Source organism: Gopherus flavomarginatus, chromosome 2 (assembly GCF_025201925.1).
Source record: "Gopherus flavomarginatus isolate rGopFla2 chromosome 2, rGopFla2.mat.asm, whole genome shotgun sequence".
Taxonomy (NCBI): domain Eukaryota; kingdom Metazoa; phylum Chordata; order Testudines; family Testudinidae; genus Gopherus; species Gopherus flavomarginatus.
Window position 1 is genome coordinate 14,599,485 of NC_066618.1, and position 22,880 is coordinate 14,622,364.

Sequence of the window (22,880 nt, forward strand, 5' to 3'; positions counted from 1 at the left end):
CCTCTCCCGAAAGAGTTAAAAAGCAAAAGAAAACTCTCTTTCATTTACAAATGTGTCCTGGCTGGAGTATGTTGCTGACCACTTAAGGCTGCTTTGTTTAACAAACGACCATCGTTAAACCTTAATAGCCCTCCCTATGCACAGCTAGAACGGAGCAAGGAAGAAAAAAAAATTTCTCTGGCTGCAGTTTAAAAAAATAAACCCCTTCCCTCTGCTTATAACCAGCTAGCAGAGAACCTAATTAATAATCTTACTGGCTTTTGGATTCTTATCTATCCCACCCAGCTGCCAACCATATCATAGCATTCCTTCTCAGATCTGAACCTTAGAGTTCAGAAAATGAGATACTAGCACCTGAATCCTTTAAATTTAATTACCAGCTTAGATCTGATAGCACTACCACCACCCAAAAATATAATGTTTTAGGGCACTCTGACCTCCCCAAGCTTCCCTGGGGACCCCAAGAACCCAGATCCCTTGGGTTCTTAAAACAAGGAGAAAAACCATTCCCCTCACCTTTCCCCCTCCCAGAATTTCCCTCCCTGAGCTATCCTGAGAGATACTGATCCAACCTCTTAAATCACCATACAGAGAAGCATCTCCCTTCCCTTCCACAAAGAGGCAAACAGATTCAAGGAAAACAGAGAGAGATTCTATCTCTCCCCCTCCCGTCTCCCCTCACCCTTCCTGGTGAGTTATCCCAATCCCCTGGAATAAAACAAGGGAAACAAGGGAAAAAAATCAATCAGGTTCTCTAAAAAAAGAAATCTTTTAATAAAAGAAAGGAAAAAGTAAAGAATTATCTCTGTAACTTCAAGATGTAAATATTACAGGGTCCTATAGCTTACAGACACCAGAAAGAAACGTTCCCCCCAGTACCAATACAAATCAAAATATTCCCAGCAACTACACATATAAAAGTTAACCAACCAGAGCCACAATTCCAAATAGAGTAAAACAATCAAAAAGCCTAAAAACCGCCTGTTTTTACTTACTATTTGAGAAGAAACTTAGAGATCCTGTAGTAATGTCTGGTCTCTCTCAGACCCTCCGAGAGAAGAACACACAACGGACAAAGAACACACACAAAAACTTCCCTCCACCCAAATTTAAAAGTATCTTGTCTTCTGATTGGTCTTCTGGTCAGGTGTCCAGTTCCCTGCTTGTAACCCTTTACAGGTACAAGAAACATTAACCCTTAACAATCTGTTTATGACAGGGCAGCATCAAGTGCTCAGGTCCAAAATGACACCCTAGTCATCAAACATTCTCTCATCTGGGTCTGAAATTAAATTTGGACAAATCTTAATTAAAACTGACTCAATGACTGACTTTCAATGCCAGACCAGTCATTATCAGATTGTGGTTTCTAGGTCGTCAGGCCTCGTGGTTGGAGTGGTGCCCATGAAGAAGTACCAGGGGTCAAAGTTGGATGGACAACCAGGACTAGGCTGAGGGCAGTGCTGAAACTGGGGTCCGGTGAAAGGCTTGAGGTCAGAACCAGGACCAGAGTCCATAGAAAAGCCAAATCAGGATCATAATCGGAGTTTGAAAACAGGCTAAAGGCTGGAATCAGTCCAAGGGTCTGGGGGTCAGGGGGTGGGTGCATGGCTGAAGCAGGTCAGGAACAGGGCTGGAGTAGGGTCAGAATAGGGAACAGAGAAGGTGGGAGTGGGCTGGAACAAGGCTTGGGCAAAGCTGGGACTGGAATAGGGACAAGATCCAGGGTAGTCTGGAAGCCTAGAAAATCTGACACACAGCAAGGCAGAAGGAGGGTCCCTAGCTGAGTAGTGCTATTGGACAGACGAACTTACGGCTTTGGCAGTTGGAGTGCCTGGGCTCATCTGACTTGGACCTGCCCAAGGATTAGCTGCTGAAGCATGCCTGAGAGATACGTCACTTCAGGTTCTTCTGGAGGGGTGAGTCATAGCTAAGTGACCAGCCCTGGTCCAGCTGTGGGTTTGCCTCACTGCCATGGCTTAACTCCTAAAGGAGAGGCACCACACTATAGCCTTCCTTTCCCAAAACCTCAAATTCAATCCAGCAACAGCAGCATGTGCCTGCCTTCAGCTCCTGGGTCACGTGGCCTTGTGTATGTACGTACCTCTACACGCCGGATGTCACCTTTACTGTTTGCAGGCCTGGCTTCATTCAGTATATCACCCTTCCAGGCATCCTCTGGACATGCAGATTTCCATAATGGATTGAATGTTCTAGTTTCTGGATTGATGGTTGGATCCACAAAATTAGTGCAAAGGAATTCTGTTTCTGGCCCTAGAACCTGGTAACAGATGGGGGAGGCATCTTAGTCAACTTCAGACACAAGCTCTTTGGTCACCTCAGGAAGTTTTCCTCCACATAAATGTGCTGGAGCTCAGAGATAGTTGGTGGGCCTGCCACATATTTATGCCTGCCATTCAGAACCAGAAGGTACAAATCCTCGCAGACAACTTCACTGCCATGTTTTACCTGAACAAGCTAGCCAGGTGGAAGATAGTCTCAACTGTGCCAGGAGGCTATCCTTCTATGGAATTTGTATGTCACAATGTTTTCCCAAAAGCCTTTCACCTTCCCGCTATGAGAAACATGCTGGCAGATTCCCTTAGATGGGTTTGCAATTGAGAACATGTCACCTCAAGACAGAGTGCAAATATAAAATGTCTAGACATCATTAATGACCACTTCTTGGAGCAGCTAGTCCTGGAACTCAGAAAGGGAGAGGCAATTCTTGATTTAGTCTTAAGTCATGCAAAGGATCTGGTCCAAGAAGTGCATATAGCTGAAACGCTCAGAAATAGCAACCATAATGTAAGTATTATTTACACCGTCACATAACACAAGAAGAGAGATTAAAAAGACTAGGACTGTTAGAAAGATGACTAAGGGTGATATGGTGGAGGTCTAAAAAAATCATGAATGGTGTGGAGAAAGTGAATAAGGAAGTGTTATTTACCCCTTCACATAACACAAGAACCAGGGTCCATCCAATGAAATTAATAGGCAACATGTTTAAAATAAACATAAGGAAATGCTTCTTCAAACAATGCACGCTCAGCCTGTGGAACTTGCTGCCATTGGATTTTGTGAAGGCCAAAAGTATAACTGGGTTCAAAATAGAATTAGATAAATTCATGGAGAATAGCTATTAGCCAGGATGGTCAGGGATGCAGCCCCATGCTCTGGGTGTTCTTAAACCTTTGACTGTCAGAAGCTGAGCCTGGATGACAGGGGATGGTATCACTCGATAAATTGTCCTGTTCATTCTCTCTGAAGAATCTGACACCAGCCACTGTCAGAAGACAGGATACTGGGCTAGATGGACCATTGGTCTGACCCAGTATGTCCATTCTTATGTTCTTTTGAAAATCTGAATAACAAAGGTATATGATTTTGTTCCGGGGTGGGCCACAGCCCAGGTTCCATCAAAAGCGCTTGTCTCCTTTCCTGATCCAGTCACCTAATATATTCATTCTCCCCCAGTTCCTATCTCTCTGAGAGGAAGCTGAAATGAAACAAAACATTATTAATCTGTATTGCACCGGTGTGGCCAAGTCAATATTAGTTCACTGATCTACATCGACTGTTCATCTGATTGCCAATAACTTATCACTACTCAAGGATCTTCTGTCCCAGAACTAGGGGAAGTCCCTAAATTCAAACCTTGAATTTCTCCACCTTACTGTGTGGATGATCTCTGGTTGAACACTCCTGAGAAATTATGCTCCCAAGAGAGGCCATCTTGGTGAGTGGTGCAAAGGAGTCCATGAGAGCCACATATACATCAAACTGGAAGAGGTTTTTATTTGGGCTCATTCTCGCAGTTTATCACCCCATCACACATAAGTTACACATATAGTGGACTATGTTCTGCACCTGAAATCATCAGGCCTCTCAAATTGATCTGTGAGAGATCACCTGGCCTCTATTTTGGCATTATCTTCGACAGTACATATTTTTTTTCCCAGCTTTTCCTACCCTCTTGCGTCTTGGTTTTGAAAGGCCTAAGTAACATGTACACTCCTGTTCCACCTTCTGTATCTGTATGGGATTTAAATTCATGGGAGCAACTTTTGAGCCTATAGGAATGACAACCTATGTTGTCATTGAAGATGGCATTTTTGGTTGTAATCACTTTCTCAAGGAGGGTTTTGGAACATCAGTCTCTCCTAGCTGAACCGCCTTTCACAGTCTTTCATAAGGAAGGTGTCCCTTAGGCCACATCCTAAATTTATGCCTAATGTAGTGTCAGCCTTCCATCTGAACCAAACCATTCTTGGTTTTTCTCAAAACCTGATTTGTCTGTGGCTGAAGAAGCACTCCATATCTTGGAGGTTTGTAGAGTCCTGGCATTTTACTTGTACCACACTAGACCCTTCAGATCTTCCCCCAGACTCTTTGTGGCCTATGCTGAAAGAACTTAGGGTCAATCAGTGTCTTTTCAGTAAATCCCTGTAGCGGGGTAGTTACTCGCTCCTGCCCTGAGGGGTTTAAAAAGCAGCCCTGGAGAGGGCTTCAGCTCTAAAAGCTGGGCTGATTAGGGAAGCAGCTGCAGCTGGGCCATGCCGCAATCAGCCACAGCTGGTCTGTATAAAAAGGCTCTGAGCCAAGAGCCCAAACAGCCTCCCTCTGCCTGTAGAGGGAGAAGCACCTGGCTGTAGGGAGCTAGAGACAGGGTACCTGAGTGGAGCAGGGCTGGGGAAAGGCAGAGGAGCTGGGGAGCTCCAGCCTGGAAAGCCCCAGGCTGTGGCCTAGCATAAGACCAACAGATACTGGGGATTGCAGGGGGCAGCCCAGGGATAGGCAAAGGCAGCAGGTCCAAACCCAACCTTGCCTGTGATGAGTAGGCTGATACTGCAGTCTGCCCCAGGGCATGGGGGCTAGACGATGACTGTCAGTAGCCTTATACTGAGGCGAGATGGGGATAGTGGGTGGGGGTTCCCAGGGGAGGGGAGACCCTAAGACTGAGAGAAAGGGGTTACTGCCAGGGGGCAGCACCCCAATGGAAAGGGGCACTCGGGTCCAGGGAGGGACATGGGGGCCAACCAGTGGTGGATCACGGCCTGTAGAGGGCACTCGGGAGCTGGAAATCAAGCTAATTCCCTGATAGACCAGCAGGAGGCGCCGCAGGGGTGAGTCCACATGCTTACAATCCCCCATTAGCTTTCTGACTGTATCAAACTCTGAAGTCCCTCCTCCATGAGAATAATGACTCACTCCACTTTTACGAGCAATTCTGCAATAGCTGATGTATTCAAGGCAGCAACATGCTTGTGCATACCTTCTCTACTCATTACGCCATCACTCAAGCCTCTTGTGATGATGCCACAGAAGACGGTGCCATAGTTGCTCTTCAAATCATCCAAAGTCCCTCTACCTGTGACAGAACTACTGATGAGTCGCCCATAGTGGAATGTATACGTACACAATCACTCAAAGGAGAAAAAATGGTTACTTACCACGACAGTAGTAGTTGGTCTTTGACATGTGTTTGACACACACACATTCTGCGAACCTTCCACTTTCCTTGTGACTTTGGATTTAGCTTATGGCAGTAGGAAGGAACAGAGAGGGAGGTAGCAGTCTTCCCCTTCTATGCCCTTGCCTGATAGCATGAGGAGAGAGGAGTGCACGCACCACCAAGTGGTACTGTGGGCAGAAGTCTCCGGCTCTGGCGCCCTAGGTGAAATGAGTATGTCTCTGACTTTAGTAGACTCTAGTGGAATGTGTATGTGCACAACAACCAACAGTTATTGTACAGGTTAGTAACTGTTTTTGTTTTTATGAAATGATGGGTGCAAGTCACAGAATAAGTGACTGTTGTGCACATCAGTATGTTGGGAAAACTACAGCTAAGTCACTATACTGAGCTTTCCGTTAAGAATTTTGACAGGGAAATTAAACAGCTCACAAAAAACACTTCCTAGATGGTCTGTGGGTTAATAACTACAAAGCAAACAACTTTACTAGCCCGGAAGAAAAACTCAAAATATGCGACATACATATCCATAAAAAGGGGGAGCACAAAAGGGACTGGCAACATAATACAGAACCTTGCACCTCTGAGTTTGACTCACACCTCTTCCTATTTGCTGTTTGGCAAGAGCGTAGCCTCTTTGTACGGTGGTGTTTGCCAGACTTCCTGCAAGGGGGCAACAGAATTCTTCCACAGCCCTTTAAACTAACCCTAATGCGCTGCAGTCCCAGAGAGTGTAGTGCAGCAGAAGGGGACTGAGATGTCACTGTGCACTGCTCCAGTAGCACAACAGAGCCTTCCCCTCAGATGTGCAGCTCCCTTTCTGTTCACCCAAACTGAGCTCTACTGCCACCATCAGGAAGGTCATTAGGGCTTATTTCAAGTGGTACAGGAAGTAGGAGAGGGAGCAGAGGGCAGGGTTCAATTAAGGTTCTTTCCAAGCATTTTATTCAGGAATATGGATATATGACCAAGCTTTTAAAAATATTTTAGAACAATATTTATTACTTTCATATAGTGCTTTACATCGTCAATGTGCTTTTCAATATTAATTAATCTAATTAGACATTAAATGTCATTTCAGACTTCTTACTGTAGTGTGTACTTTGTGTTACAGACTCTCAGAGCTTCTGGGAAGATCTACATGCTCTTTTTTATGGTGGTCATCTTTCTGGGCTCATTTTATCTGGTCAACTTGATCCTGGCTGTAGTAACAATGGCATACGAAGAGCAGAACAAAGCTACTATTGCTGAAACAGAGGCAAAGGAAAGGAAGTTTCAGGAAGCCATGGAAATGTTAAAAAAAGAGCAAGAGGTTCATGAACTGTTCCCTTGTTAAAATTAGGCAATCTCCACCTACCGTATACAATATTGATAGTGAAATTTATCAGTCACTCCTTATCTTTGAGTGTGTATAAACAATGACTCCATGGTCACTGATTAGAAAAGGTGCCAACCACTATCGTATTCAAAGTTATCAGACTGCTGCCTAGACTAATAGGAATGATTCCTTATTTGTTGGTAAATTGTAGCTGTGAGGAGTGAACAGCAGAACATAATATTAGTCCATGGTACTGTAAGCAAATTGATATTATAAAGTATGTCTAAAATTCCACCAATCTGTAGTTTCCACATGAGACACATGAAACACATGAACATTTTTGTATTCCTCTGCTATGCTGTTCTATTCTTGTGAGTAGGCTGGGTATTGAAATATACAATAATTTTGTTCATTGACTGCTTTAGAGTTAGATCCAAAGGCCATTGATGTAAATGAAAAGACTCCAGTTGACTTCAATGGATCAAGTGCCTAGAGAGCAGAATTCTTGTACAGAAAAGTATCACTGAAAACTTAACACAAATTGTGATTTTTCAGTGTTTAAGCCCTCATATTGGGAAGTGGATAGATTATGCAGAATCAGGTTAAAAATTGAGTATTTTTAAAGTAAGCAAATATGTACTAAGTATACAACAATGGAAGTTGAACCATGTGAATAGTCCAGACTGTTATATTTTGTCTCTGATAGGGACTATTACCTGTTTGCACATAAACATGCAGCATGTAACTACTCGTTCAGTGCTCTATGTGGAGGGGGAAATCCTTCCTAATTCCTGCTTGCATCAAAAGCAAGAAATGTTGGTATTTTAACTATCTATATGAAATGATAATTGTTAACAAGAAAGAATTACAGAGCACAGCAATCTTTTCCCTTACTGAGATGCTAATTGTGCAACTATAATATCAGCTATGGTTTTGTTTGTTTAATTTTAGGCATTGGCTGATAAAGGAAATGATATGTCACTTTGCTCTTCTGAAATCTCACCTTTACCTTCAAAAGAAGTCAAAGATAGAAGCAACAGGAGAAAGAAAAATAAGTCCTTAGAGATAGAAGATTATGGGGAAGATCAAAAAATTCCCAAATCACAGTCCAGTGATGATCAACGAAAGTCGGTAATTCATTGTGTAAATTCAAGAATTGCTCAAAAGCACAAATAAAACCCCATTAAGAAACAGTAGGATGTTTTTATAGATATAAGCTAACATCTACTTCTTCAGTCTTTAAAAAAAATATCTTTTGGTGTGGGAAGGAAGCATATAATGTTACAGTGCAAAAGTTAAACTTTTGAGAAAGTTATGTGTGAAAGAAGGTATAATGAAAGTGAAGTGTCAGGCTTCATTGCAGAATTTTCTGTAAGAGAAGTAGTTTCATGAACATTTAAAAATATAAATTAAAAAAAGCATTTCCTGTAGTATTAGGAAATGAAACAAGACTGCACTGGAACTAGAATTCAATTAACATTCCATAAGCAGTCTTTTGCAAAAATAAAATCAATATTTAGTGAAATGAAGTTACAAGGATTACCAGAGAGTCCTGCTTCAGCTGATAGGATTTCAATAACTGTCATTCAAAATCTAAATTAAATCCTTTTTGAGTAACTTTAAATATAGTGGGACTTATGGATTGTCCATGGTTGATGGGAGAACTCAAAATCTTTATCATTCCCAAGAAATGTATTGCTTGATGTGCCACTTCCCCCTTTTTCCTTTTTTGGGACTTTTAGGCTCTTCTTGGTCCTACTTATGGTGCCAGTGCAAATCAAATGAAGCGCAGGCTCAGCCATGGAAGCATATTCAATTTCCAGATTTCTGGCAGAGACATTAGCTCCAAAGCTGATTTTGGTTCTGATGAGATCAGCAGTGCTGGGGAAAATGAAATCCAGCGTGGGTCACTGTTGGTTGCACGGACTGGAAGACTATCGAGTGTGCAAAGTCAAATGAGCCATAGTTCTTACCCTGCTACTCCAAACTGCATGCAAAATGGCAAGTGCAACAGCACAGATGGTTACAATGGCGTGGTTTCATTAATGGGAGGAGGAAGCACCAGGGCATACAGTCTAGAACCACTTGCTCCTGAAGGGTTATTGCTCCCCCCAGTTATGGAAAACCCTAGAATAGGTGATTTGGTAAGAAAAGTGCTATTTTAAAAACATGTACTTCATATTATGTTTTCCTCCAGAAGCATAAGGTTTTCTGTGGTTTCTTTATGTACTTTAACGTATTGAACATCTACAAAAACACAGTAGGGCAGGACCTGCTCTCTACTACACTATTTTAAATCTGGAGTAACTCCAGTGAAGTTGAGAACAGAATCTGAACCAGTGTGAGCATCATGGACAAAATTCATCACTTGAATAAGAAGATACAACTTCACTGATGTAAATGGATCTGCATTGAAAGTGGCCACATGAGTTTAACACAGCTCTCATGCTACTGACAAGTGTTGTTAAAGTGGTTGAAGTATTTCCATTCTAAACATTTTTTACCTGTTCAGAACTTTTGCAAACTTACTTTTCAGGCACCTGAAAATTTCTAGGTCTCGTCTCTGCTAAATGGTGACAAATTTGAGCAATATGAGTTCAGCCATTTTTGAATATGAAAAATAATTCTTGTGATCTTTTTTGAGCCACTCTTGTACTGAAATGGTTTGCAATAGAAAGATATAATTTGGCATGAAAATGCTTCTTACTGAAAATAAGCGATCCTTTGTATTCCGATGCAAATCCACTTTTGTTTGGAGAATTTATGATGGTTTGAAAATTGTACTCTGCCTGTAATATAACCATTTTTAATAATCTCTCAGTGTACTAAATCAAAGAGCTGCACTGTAATGGATGTGTTAGATTTTGGATCTTTTTAAAAAGTTTTATGTAGAATTTCAGAAATTTTGGAGAGTGTATGAAAATTTTCCCAGTGGGGATGAGACGAATAGGCAGGACATAGGGAGAAGCAATAAAACAGGCTGAGGAGAGTTTGTACTGTAAAAAGAAAATCATATATGCACAATGGGAGATCTGCAACCTGTTGATCCTTCTCTAGGATAAAAGAGTTTAGAAGATAGGGAGTGGGAAAAATGTGCAAAATGTTAAGACTTATGGGTGATCTAGCCCTTTATCTAGCCCTGGTTGAAAGCATACAAACCCATTAAATTTGTATATGATTCCAACCCAAATCCATGAAGAGAGGGGAGGAGAGAGAGGCCAGGATAACAAAATTAATAGAATAGTATAGCATAGACTATCTGCTTGGGCACATGTGTGTAACATGTATCATGATGCGCAGAAACACTACAGATAAATTCAGAAGGCTCAATAAAAGAGGAATTGTAGATAGGCAGAATCTCTTTAACCAAATTGAAATTTGTGTAGAAGACTGGAATACAAATACCCTGGGAACTTGAACGGCCACAAGGGATTAGATCCTTCATTTTACATCTCATTCTAAATGGCTATTTCCTGCAGAAGAGACCCATTTATTTCACTGCAGGTCTTCATTCATATTAACCTCTACAGCTACCCCATCTGCCTGTTACTTCACTTTGTTTTCTGGTATGTTACTAACCACATTTACTTCTTTAAGCAGAGCCCTGTGTGTGATGAGGCGAGCAAGATGTATTTGGTCCCTCGTCTGTCAGTGGATTATTTTAATGAGCCACTTCAAAGACAAAGGGCAGCAAGTGCAATCAGTATCATTACCAGTGTCTTGGAGGGTGAGTCATTTCTCATCTTGTTTTAATTCAAAACTAAGCATGCATTGATGTGAAAGATCAGAATGTCATCAAAATGGCAACAGTAAAAAATTTAAAGTTGTTAATGGAACCTTTGTAGATGCTATAGTTAGGAAATTCCAGAATTAATGTTACCTATGCAGCCTTAATTTGGCTCCCTTGTGAATATGTGTTATAAAACAGTCTTTAATTACATGATCAGACTTTTTATTCTAAAGGACTCTCACCTCATTCAGAGCACAGGATGGACAGTGAATGAGATAGGGGTCGCAGAAGGAGAAATGACATTCTTTCATGTTTAAGGCACTGGAGCTGGATACAGGAGAGCTGAGTTCTAGTCTTGACTTTGCCATAGTCTGGGATATTGGGAAAGACTATCATAGGCACATGCTCAAGGGAGCCAGATAAAGATTGCACAGGCAAAATTAATTCTGTCATTTCCAGACTTTTCAGTGCTTGCCTTTGCCATCTTAAAATTCTTTTAATTTAGTTTTTATACATAATTATAGATGAGTCTGCTAGTGTCACCTATTATTAAGGTTACCTGACACATCTCATTATAAGATTCTGTTCCAGCTGCTTATAACTTTGCCACACATTAATCTTTTGGGCTGAAATCTTATATGCTGGGTGTCTACCATAGACTGATCAATTTTGGAAAATTTCAGCTGTAAGAGTTTAGCCATTTCTGAAAAAGAAAGAAAGGTTGGAGAAAAAAACTTTTTGTTTTGCCCATGTTAAAAAATTCTGGTGACCTTTTATTTAATGCCCCCCATTCTTTGAACAGAGATTTGAAATGTGGTAGAGGCTTGTCATAACATATTCCCAGATTTGGACCTTAGTGTCCAAAATATGGGGGTTAGCATGAAAACCTCCAAGCTTAGTTACCAGCTTGGACCTGGTAAAGCTGCCACCACCCAAAAAATTAGAGTGTTTTGGGGCACTCTGGTCCCCCCAAAAACCTTCCCTGGGGACCCCAAGACCCAAATTCCTTGAGTCTCACAACAAAGGGGAATAAACCATTTCCCTTCCCCCACCCCCTTCCAGGTGTTCCCTCCCTGGGTTCCTGGAAAGATACACAGAAGCAAGCTCCGTGAATCTAAACAGAGGCATTCCACCCTCCTTATTTCCAGTCCTGGAAACACAAGTACCGAGAGCCAATCTCTCCCCCCTCCTTCTTCCAGAGGGAATGCAAAGTCAGGCTAATAAATCTAACATACAGAGATTTTCTTTTCCCTCTGACTTCTTCCTCCCACCAATTCCCTGGTGAGCTACAGACTCAATTCCCTGGAGTCCCCCACTAAAGAAAAACTCCAACAGGCCTTAAAAAAGAAAGCTTTATATAAAAAGAAAGAAAAAATACATAAAAATGGTCTCTCTGTATTAAGGTGACAAATACAGGGTCAATTGCTTAAAAGAAATATGAATAAACAGCCTTATTCAAAAGAACACACTTCAAAACACTCCAGCAAGTACACACGTAAATACAAAATAAAAACCATATAAATCACTATCTTATCTTTTGTACTTACGACTGGGAAACAGAAGATTAGAAAAGCAGGAGGCAGAAAAATCCTCTCATAGCCGAGAGAGTACAGGCAGAAGACCAAGAACAAAGGACTCACACACAAACTTCCCTCTACCCAGATTTGAAAAAGTCTTGTTTCCTGATTGGTCCTCTGGTCAGGTGTTTCAGGTTATTCCTTTCCAGGTGAAAGAACATTAACCCTTAGCTATCTGTTTATGACAAGGCTATGTGGGCTATATGAAAAAAAAACAGGTGTGGGGATAAGAAAGGTAGCCTGGATTTTAGGAGTAATTTCCAACTGACTGGGCTGAATATATCTGTAACAATTTTGTACCCATTCTTTGTTAGTTGTCATACTGAAGCATTAGCAAGAGCTTGAAATATAATGTCTCTCCCCCACTACATGAGGCATTATATTCCCTCCATTGTCCTGCCAGTCTTTTAAACCACTTTTTGATAGGTTATCGGAAATAGTAAATAAATAATATTAACAAAAGCATTGGGAGAGGTGAAAATTTGAAGCAGTACCTGCAAAGCAACAGTCACGACCTGTCCCTTCCCTGGCATACTTTGTTCAACATCAGCGTCTCTAGGGTGCTTGTTCAGCCTTTCACCCATGGGTGCTGGAACAATTTGTATAGTGTGCATACTGAGAGCCATTCAACCAAACTGTAAACTCTAGTTCCCACATTTATGCTTTTATCCCTCTAATCTGTCTGCCACTGTCTAGTTTTTAAGTTCTCAGCCATTTTCATCTTTTTTTACATACACGATTTTACAAATTACACCTATGCAACAGCACGGGCTGTCAGCTACTACTATAAATAGTACATGAGTATACAGAATGATCATTTGCTGCAGAGGTAATACACTTGATGCCCAGTCTTCCCCAAAAGAATGTGAATTACATTGTTTTAATCAAATGAATGCTATACACCAGATGGAAGAATCACACCACTTTTTTCATCACTCTCAGATCTTTGAAAATAGCTGTTAACCTTACTTACAGTTTCAACCAGCATTGTCCGGATCCACTGACAATTTGGAGCCTAATAAATGTTACCTATGTATATGTACTTAGTTTTGCCTCTAGTGAGATTTGGCTTTAAGTGAATCTAAAACTTTCCTAAGATTCAGATGTGATATCAGGTGAAGTGAATCTAATCAAAATTTAAGTGTAGTACACAGGGCCGGCTCTAGGTCTTTTGCTGCCCCAAGCAAAAAAAATTTTGGCTGCCCCCCACTCCAGCCCTGGGCTCCCCCCCTAGCACCCTCCTGCTGCCCCAGCCCTGGGCTTTCCCCCCTCCCACCCGCATCCCCGGCCGCCCCAGCCCTGGGTCACCGGTAACTCGCTCCCAGTGCGGGTCATTCAGCAGGAATTTTGATGTGCACAGAACACAGACAGGACTGGTTCCCATATGATTACAGAACTGCAGTACACCGGAACGATTTTCAGTTTTGTGTGATTGGAGGATATCTGGATGCATATTATAAGACTGTCCTACATAAACGAAGAAAAGTTGAGGTGCCTTTATTATTCTTCTGTTCCACTCTTTGTTTCTATGGGGAATTTGCCAGTGCAATATCACTGTCTTCCTTTTAAACAAATAAAACTAACAAAAAGGCAATGGCTGTTGAAAATAGCAATTCCAGTCTTAAAAACCACTGGGAAGCATTTCTTGCTCAATTTTATCCTACTTTTTCTACAGCAAGTTACAGTGGATCAGTATATATGATTTGGGAGAAATGAAGTAACAGCTGCCCAAATTGAGCTTGAGCACTCCTGAATTTTGAGGGTGTTCAAATCTGGAAGGCAGGTGCTAGATTCCTTTTCTGAATATTAGATAAATCTGGAAATGAAACGTTAATTTCTGCTTCCATGGCTCAGAAATGGAAATCCTCCTATGTGCCTGGTACTGTATCTAAAGCTGCCCAGCTCCTCTAGTAGAGCCACCCTTCCCTTACTTTTCATTTTAAATTCTAGTGGGATCCACATACCTCCTTTGCTAGGCTTCAGCTAGAGAGGTGCACTGTCCATTTAGTCCACTTAATTCTTTCTTTGGGGGCTGAAAGGTGAGGTCACACCAGTATCCCTAATCCAGTCTGGGGATGTCTTCTGAAGGGTATATCTGGGCCAAAGCCTTCTACTCCTTGGGCATACTTGTTCCCCTGTTCACAGTGCCACCCCACTCTAGCAGCGAGCTCTCCATTCACAGCAAGCTGCAGCATAAGGTCCCAGCTACCTCACTCCCTTTCCTTTGATTGCTGCCAAGGGAATGCTGGGAAATGTAGTTCTTTCCCTGCTCCAGGTCTGGCTCTATAGGCAGAGAGCGAACCAAGGAACTACAGTTCCCAGGGCCCCCTGTTGCTTTTCAGCTCCCATGCTGGATCCTTGCCACCCCTGCAAATGTGCCGCCCCAAGCACCTGCTTGCTTTGCTGCTGCCCAGAGCCAGCCCTGGTAGTACAGGCATTTCACTTCCACATTAATCAATCCCAGAGCTATTTATTGCATGCAGCATGATCATTGGTGATATTGCAAACAAGATTTATGACATGTAAGTGGGGGAGAAAGCACAAAAGTAGTTTTAAGTAGTTTTATATTCCTTGGTGCATCTGGAGCAAGGTTTTACCCCAGTCATATTTTCTAATGGTGTTGACAGTAGGAGTGTATGTCTGACGAACAAAGGCCTTATCCAAAGCCTGCTGAAGTTCAGTGAGTTTTGAATCAGTCCTTATCTGAAGAGAATGAGTTTAAATACTAATTTGCTGGTCTCAGAAAGATCTTTAAAATGATTGCAGAGTGAGGGAGTGCCTTCTATAGAAAATGAGTGATATGATTTCAGAAAGTATCAAGAAGAGTTCCCTGATCACTTGTGAAGTGATGGAGTTTGGGTGTTTTTTTCTGTGCTTTCATTAGTTGCAGTTCTTCTTTTGCCACTTGGCTCAGCACTGATTACCAGGTTATTGCTTTTTTTTTGTTTGTTTGTCATTAAGAACTTGAAGAATCACAACAGAAATGCCATCCATGCCTGAAAGATTTTGCCCTAAAGTATCTTGTATGGGACTGTTGTCCACTGTGGTTGAGAATCAAGAACAAAATAACAATTTTAGTAACGGATCCATTTACTGACCTCGCTATCACTCTTTGCATTGTGATGAATACTATCTTCATGGCACTAGAGCACTATAACATGACACGCAAATTTAAATCCATGCTTCGCGTAGGCAACATGGTAAGTGAATTCTCAAATTCTATATGAAGAATGAATTTATGGATATTTCTACCAACAAAGAATGGTTATAAGAAAGAAAAAGCTTTTTCTTTCTTTCTTTCTTTCTTTCTTCAGGGATATGGGGTTCTCAGATATTACTTTTTGTTTTCAGACATTCTAAACATCCTTTAGAATGCAGCAGAAACGCTTAGAGTTTTTATGACAATGCATTATATGATTACATGATAAAAGTAGGATCTGCTGTTCAGATTTCATTGACCTATCTATAGCTATGCTACTATATTTAAAGGAAGGTAGTCTAGAGAGAAGATGTGCTTATGGTACACTTTTGGCTGACATCACTTCTTGTTTATTTGTCACAGGTCTTTACTGGCATTTTTACTGCAGAAATGGTCTTGAAAATCATTGCTCTAGATCCCTATTACTATTTTCAGCAACGCTGGAATATTTTTGACAGCATAGTTGTCACCATAAGCTTAACTGAATTGTGTGTACCCAGATCTTCAGGCAGAAAAGGAAGAGGAACCCTATCAGTTTTACGTTCTTTCAGACTGGTAATGTCTCATACTGATTCCATCTCATAAAACCTTTTGCATGAATATTAATGCAAGGAAAATTAATTTGTAAAACCTCAGTACTAGAAATGGTAAAGACATTTTGCCAGATTTCAAACCCATTTGGATTTGACTGAAACTAATACAGCATTTGTATTTTACTCAAAGATGGTTAAAAACATATCTAGTGAATGAGGTAGAAAAAATCCCAAACATTAATATATAGTGAAAGCTGAAGCAAAGAATAAACAGAATGAAAAGCAAAAGCAGAGACACTGAGAAAGAAGAAGCAAAGCTGGAGATGGAGAAAAATTGTAATATAATAGGCATTATTTATATTATATAATGGCTAGGCACATCTACTAGCCTTAGTTTTAGAGAGGTGGCTGGTTTATCTATATATATATTATATATCAGTATTTTTTTAGCTAGAAACTTTGGCATCAATAGGACTTCACATGTTCAAAATTAAGCATATGCTTAAGGTGTTTTGCTGATTATGTTCCTTGTATACTATGGTGATGGGTGGCATGAAAAACTCAAGATAGGTACTTGGCCTGGTTTCCAGAGGTGCTGAACATCCATAACTCCTAGTAACTTGGAGTTGTGGGTCTAAAATTTAGGCCATTTGCATATAAAAAATTGATTATTATAAATGCAAATCAAGTACAACTTAGGTTAATCAGGAAGGTTATTAAAGTTTTGTTTCCAGGAGACATGAAAATATTGGAAGAATGAAATCTGCCAATATACTGTCCCCCAAGATTATTTCCTGAGACATTCAAATTACAAGCTGTTAATAAATTACTAGTAGGGGTAATAATAATCATTTATGTTACGGAAGTGTGCAAAGACAACAACCAGGATTGGGACCTCATTGGGCTGGACTCTCTATAAAGATAGATAAGAAACAGTCATTACCCTGGAGCAAAAAGACACAAACAAATAAAGAGCAGGGGATAGTGATATATCATATTCATATGCAAATCAGTATGTCTATATTGCATTGATCATATATAGACCCTAAAATATCCTACATTTCACAGTGTTTGAATAGTTTTAAATATATATATATAATGTTTTTAACCATTTTTAAACAATGCAATGTGAGGAATATCTAATCTTCTGTTATCTCATGCTATGTTTTATTTTTTACACAGCTGAGAGTCTTCAAGCTGGCAAAGTCCTGGCCAACTTTAAATACCCTAATTAAAATCATTGGTAACTCAATAGGTGCCCTGGGTAACCTCACTCTGGTTCTGGCGATCATAGTCTTTATTTTCGCTGTGGTAGGAATGCAACTTTTTGGGGAAAAATATGCTGAAAAATGCTGTAAAATATCTGAGGATTGCAAGCCACGTTGGCATTTTATGGATTTTTTCCACTCATTCCTTATTATATTCCGAATTCTGTGTGGAGAATGGATTGAGACCATGTGGAGTTGTATGGTGGTAGCTGATAAACCACTATGCCTTCTAGTCTTCTTGCTCATCATGGTGATAGGAAACCTAGTGGTGAGTTTCCAGCTATTTTTCTATTCTTATTGCATATATAGTATATGATATACTGACTTGTCTTTTTATCACTCAGTGGTAAGCCCCCCAGAGATGTTGGTAAAGAGGTCACACTATGTTGTGCTCTAGAAAAGCCCATTTGTCTTTCACCTTTAGAACTCCTGTTAATATTTAAGTAAGACACTTTCAGTAGTGTAGCAATGAACTCTTTCACATGACAGTGTTCATTCCAGGAAGGAATAATTTTCTAACAGGAAAAAAAAATACTGGCAAGAATTAATTTTCTTATCAGGAGTTTGGTGTAAATTACCACTAAGTGTATAATTATCAAAACTTGTGTCTGCACCGCATTCTTTGCAATCAGCCCCTGGACCCATATGTAGTCACCCTGAAATCAGAATTCTGCAGGTACATAGCTCAATGCAGGCTCATAATTCAGGTCTCTTTAGATGCCAGGCATTGGCTCTACTTCTCCTCTCTTTTACACTAGGCTAAATCAGGAGTGACTACATGGAAATCAGTGTAATTACACTACTGTATAAGTAGCATACATAAAAGGGAATGCTGGCCCATTAACTCTGAGATGACATTTTCATTGCCAACTTGCTTTTTGCGTATCAGTGGAATCTTTTTTTTAAAAAAATTACGATTTGAATATTTTTATTATTCCCATATAAAAATTAAGTTCATTTGGAATTAAGGTTGAAAGCACATAAGAGTAGCTTAAGGGTACCAAACATTACAGGGATGTTTGTAATTACTCCTAAAACAAACATTACAAACCCAGGACATTCAGAGTTAATCAAAAACATCAGCTTGTGATGTTTACATGGCACCCCCCTACAGTCTCATATTTCAAAACACAATGCAAAATTAAATATATACAGTGGAAAAACTCATAGGGTACAAGATCCAATTCTTCTCTTGCTTACACCTCTATAAATCCGAAGTACCTCAGTCTGAGTGAACAGAGTTACACTGGTGCAAATGATGAGTCTCAGGACCAAAGATTCTCATTATACGTGTTATTTTAAAATTGTGAGTTGGAGCTGGCAGTCATCTCTCATAGTAAGAAGCTTAGTGCAATGAAACAAAACAATTTAAAGCGTCAAAAACTTTATCTGGCAGGAGAAGGGGTAGCCATCTGGGTATAACTGTCTTGTCCAACAAGCAGCATCATAAATGATCATGGACAGGGCCACCCACTGAGGTGGGGCCAGTGGGGAAATTTGCCCCAGGCCCCGGGCTCCACAGGGGCTACCACGAGCATGGCTGAGGCTCCCTCCCCGGCCCCGTCTCCTCTCCTCCCCTCTCCCAGAGCCTCAGTCCATACAGCAACATCCCGGACAACAGCAGCGTGGCTCCAGCGGGGCCCGTGAGCCCCGCCCCGCTCAGAGCCGCGTGGTCAGGTGGCGGGGCTGGGAGCCCCAGGCTGAGCGGGGGGAGCTGAGCTCAGCCTGAAGCTCCCAGCCCCGCCCCCTGACCACGTGTCTCTGAGGGGGAGGGGCTCGGTCCCCGCCCCCTGACCACGTGGCTCTGAGAAGGGCATAGCTCAGGCCCCGCGGGAGGTGTGGCGTCACTGTGGAGCGAAGCTCCTGGCTGTGCTGAGTATCCGGGTGAGAGGGGAGCTGAGGGTAAGGGGCCAGGGCCGGGGGGGTTAGCTAAGTGGCAGGGAGTCCTGGGGACAGGGAGGGGGCAGAGGTTAGGGGGGCAGTCAAGGGACAGGGAATGGGGGGTTGGATTGTGGGCGTTTTGAGGATCTGTCAGGACTCAGCGGGGGGTGGATAGGGGTCAGGGCAGTCGGGACAGGGAGCAGGGGTGGGGTCCTGGGGTGGTAGTGGAGGGTCTCTGAGGTACGGTAAGGGGACAAGGAGCAGGATGGGTTGGGGATTCTGAGTGGGGTGGGCAGTCGGGGGGCAGGAAGTGGGTGGGGGTTGAATGGGGGCAGGGCCAGGCTGTTTGGGAGGCACAGCCTTCCCTACCCTAAAGCTCATTCAGCAGTTTGAGGCTTGCAGAAGAGCCAAGCTGTTAGCTTTTCCATTAGCGCTACCATCCCTTTTACTCTCAAATGCCAAATTATAGTGTATATTTAATTTCAGTGCCATAGGGAGATTCATGTCAGGGGAAGGTAGCTTCATTTAAAATTAGCCATTAGGGGAGGGATCACATAAGAAGAGAAATATCTTACACCACCTACCTCCTTCCCAACCCTACCAAGGGAGACCCCCCACACACACATTTCCTGAGGCTCCAGAGGGGTTAATTCAGTGATTCTCAAACTTGTGTACTGGTAACCCCTTTCACATAGCAAACCTGTGAGTGTGACCTCCCCCTTATAAATTAAAAACACTTTTAAAATATATTTAACACTATTATAAATGCTGGAGGCAAAGCAGGGTTTGAGGTGGAGGCTGACAGCTTGCGGCCCCCAGTAATAACCTTGTGACCCCCTGAGGGGTCCCGACCTCCAGTTTGAGAACCCCTGGGGTAATTTAATTTTAACACACTATGTGCATTCACATACATGTGCTATTTTGAGCATTGCAGTTTTCACAACATAAGCTCATCCCAGATTTGGAACAAGCTCAAATGCTCAGTTCGTGGAGTATGTACATAAGCTATACTAAAGAGAAACCCACAGTAACTGTCTCCAGTTTGTGAGGAACCCCATGGAGCCAGTCTCTAGGAAACAGATAAATGCATGGTGGTTAAATCCATTCATGGCTATTAGCCAGGATGGGTAAGAAATGGTGTCCCTAGAGTCTGTTTGTCAGAGGGTGGAGATGGATGGCAGGAGAGAGATCACTTGATCATTACCTGTTAGGTTTACTCCCTCTGGGGCACTTGGCATTGGCCATTGTCGGTAGACAGGATACTGGGCTGGATGGACCTTTAAACAATCAAACACAGCAAGCAGCAGATATTTGGCCACACACTTCTGAAACCCCAAACCATATTCAGGTTATGACAGACTAATTTCAGCTTTTCAATTAAAAAAACCACAACAAATTTTGAAGGAAAGCAGACATTGTCCATGATTTTTTTCTGCTTTTTAAAAGCCCCTAGTTTTTGATCCAGAAACAGTTTTGATGGCACATATTTGTCCAACCTTTTAATGAGCTTTAGTGCCTTTTAGCACTAGCTGATGCTGAGAAACAGTGATACCTTGTAAAGAAGTTTTCTCAAAACTGGATTTGTGCCGAGATGCAGAAGGTTTATTTTTCCCAGGACCGCCCATGCGAGGGGAGCAAGTCTGGCAATTTGTGCTGGGCCCCGCAGGGGCCTCCATGAGAATATAGTATTGTAATTTTTTTTTATGGAAGGGGCCCCTGAAATTGCTTTGCCTCAGGCTCCCTGAATCATTTTGGGCAGCCCTGATCATGGACGCCTACAATCTTGATCTTATAACAAAAGAATTGAACAGTCCACATACAGTGAGGTAGTTGGACACAGGGACAACCACCCTAGGAGACTAGCTGCCAGTAGCTGGCCTGGATCTGCCAACCTCTCTGAAAGAGGGTTTATGCCTGAATCCTGTTGGTCTTCCTCTGCTGCTGGGTTTCCTGAATCAAAGTTTCATCCAGAACTGGCACTTTATCAGGGGAGAGTTTGGAGAAAGTCACAGCAGAAGAGTCAATGGACTCGTCTACAAGAACATTTATTCTGTTTCAAAGCAGGTTAGATCAAAGCTCACTATGGACCTTTTAGTATGCAGTTATATGGTCCACACGGACATTTAAAGAGCAGCAACCTAATGTGGGGTAGATTTACATCCCAACTTGATGGGAACTAACTGTTCATGTATACAAGTCCAGTGATACTAAATCAAACTAGTCTTGCAGCATTCCCTGATGTTCCAATTATGGGTGTTCCCTTCTCACTGCACAAAACACAGAACGCTTCCATTGTGTCCCAGGCCTGTCCCTCAGCATATCCTGCTACTCCAAATCCCTATCCCGCTGCCGCCACCCTACCCAGCACATCTTATGATTGTGATTTAGTGGTGAATGAAGGCAAGGAAACAGGAGATTTGGATTCTATTTCTAGGTGAATCACTGATTCACACTGTATCTTGCCCAGTGTCACCTAATCTCTATCTCCCTTGGTTTCTCTAACTGTAAAATGGGAATGATATTTACTGTCCCTATAGCTCACTGGGGTGTTGGAAGATGAATTAATGTTTCTCAAGAGCTTTGAGAGCCTGAGATGAAAGGTGCTATAGAAGGGCACTACTATAATGAACGGGCTGGTGTGTTTTTACTGAATTAAATCAAGAACTCATCATCTGCGTGTCTTTGGTCCCTTACTGGTTACAAAGATTCAGTTTTAACTTCAGTGGCATCTGTCATTGTAGAGTAAGAGGATCTGAGTTATATCACTGGAGTTGCTGTGAAATTTTAAGTTGGCATGGTTTTCAGTCTTCACATTTTTTAAAAATCAGGCCCTATATACATATCACATTTAGCTTACGAAAGCTCAGCTGGGAATTCACTGACATCATAAACTAATCACTCTTTGTCCCTTCCTAGTCAGTAGCATCTCACCTTCCACAACTTCTTACCTTTGCAGAGAAGGTTCCCAGCAGAGATGTCAGAATCAGGTGGACACAGTTCCCTAAGGAAGTCTCTTCTAGTCCTTTCAGCGTCTGTCCTGACCTTGGGGAAATTTCTCAGTCTGGTCTTCTAGAGTCCCCATCCTCCCTTTGCTGAAGACATTTGCTGGGGATGCACTGTTGGGGGCAGTTCCCTTTGAGGTCAAAATCTCATACAGTTTCACTAGGTAACCTACCAGATCTAGCAGTGGGAAGGTGGTTGCCCTCCCTCACTTCCACGTGTTTAATGTCTCCTGATCCTTTATTTTGTTCCTGCTTTCTTACTGTTTTACAAGTGATGTTTCACAGGATCATGTTGTTAGATTTTTGGAGTCTATTTTTTGCTCTCTTGCTAGCTCATTGTGTGGACTTAACAAAGTCACTCCATCTCTGTGCCTCTCCATCTGTAAACAAACCCGAACAGAGATTCCTCATCTGTAAAATGAGGATAACAATGTTCCTTTGGCCCACAAGATGGCTGCCTGGTTATGAAAAAATCCATATTTGTCTAAATGGGATGGCAAATGTATAGATTCACCAGTCCATTACCCCTCCACTCTGAGCCCCACACACACATTCCTGGGACATGACACCAAAGAAGAAAATATTTGTGGGATCTTCTTAAAATACTGGCAGCACCAGATCTGCCCCAGGATTTTAACGCAAAACATTCTGCCAGAGCTGTAATTCAAGGCTTACCAATGACTTTAAAGGAATTTTACTTCTCTGTTCTCTCGATTTTTCTCAGACTTCTCTAAAACCTGACCCAAACCTAAAATCGATGGAAAGACATCTGTTGAATTCAGTGATCTTTTAGTTAGACCTTCATAAATGAAATTTCCTTTTGTTTCAACCCCTTTTTTCAAGAATCCCATTTTAAAAAATCTCCCTTCAAACCCATAATACAACTTCCAGGGCTT

At 41.8% G+C, this 22,880-nt stretch overlaps 1 protein-coding gene across 2 annotated transcripts in view; it reads left to right on the forward strand.

Annotated features, from left to right (window-relative positions):
* Positions 1 to 22,880, forward strand: part of LOC127045479 (sodium channel protein type 5 subunit alpha-like) — a 93,690-nt gene that overhangs the window by 26,852 nt on the left and 43,958 nt on the right. The window contains exons 9-15 of one of the 2 annotated variants that reach the window (XM_050941522.1): positions 6,591 to 6,788; positions 7,746 to 7,925; positions 8,537 to 8,938; positions 10,392 to 10,521; positions 15,063 to 15,301; positions 15,664 to 15,855; positions 17,016 to 17,369. In XM_050941522.1, the coding sequence (XP_050797479.1) occupies positions 6,591 to 6,788; positions 7,746 to 7,925; positions 8,537 to 8,938; positions 10,392 to 10,521; positions 15,063 to 15,301; positions 15,664 to 15,855; positions 17,016 to 17,369 (1,695 nt within the window). The remainder of the gene's footprint in view (positions 1 to 6,590; positions 6,789 to 7,745; positions 7,926 to 8,536; positions 8,939 to 10,391; positions 10,522 to 15,062; positions 15,302 to 15,663; positions 15,856 to 17,015; positions 17,370 to 22,880) is intronic. The other variant, XM_050941521.1, reaches the window with a different exon arrangement.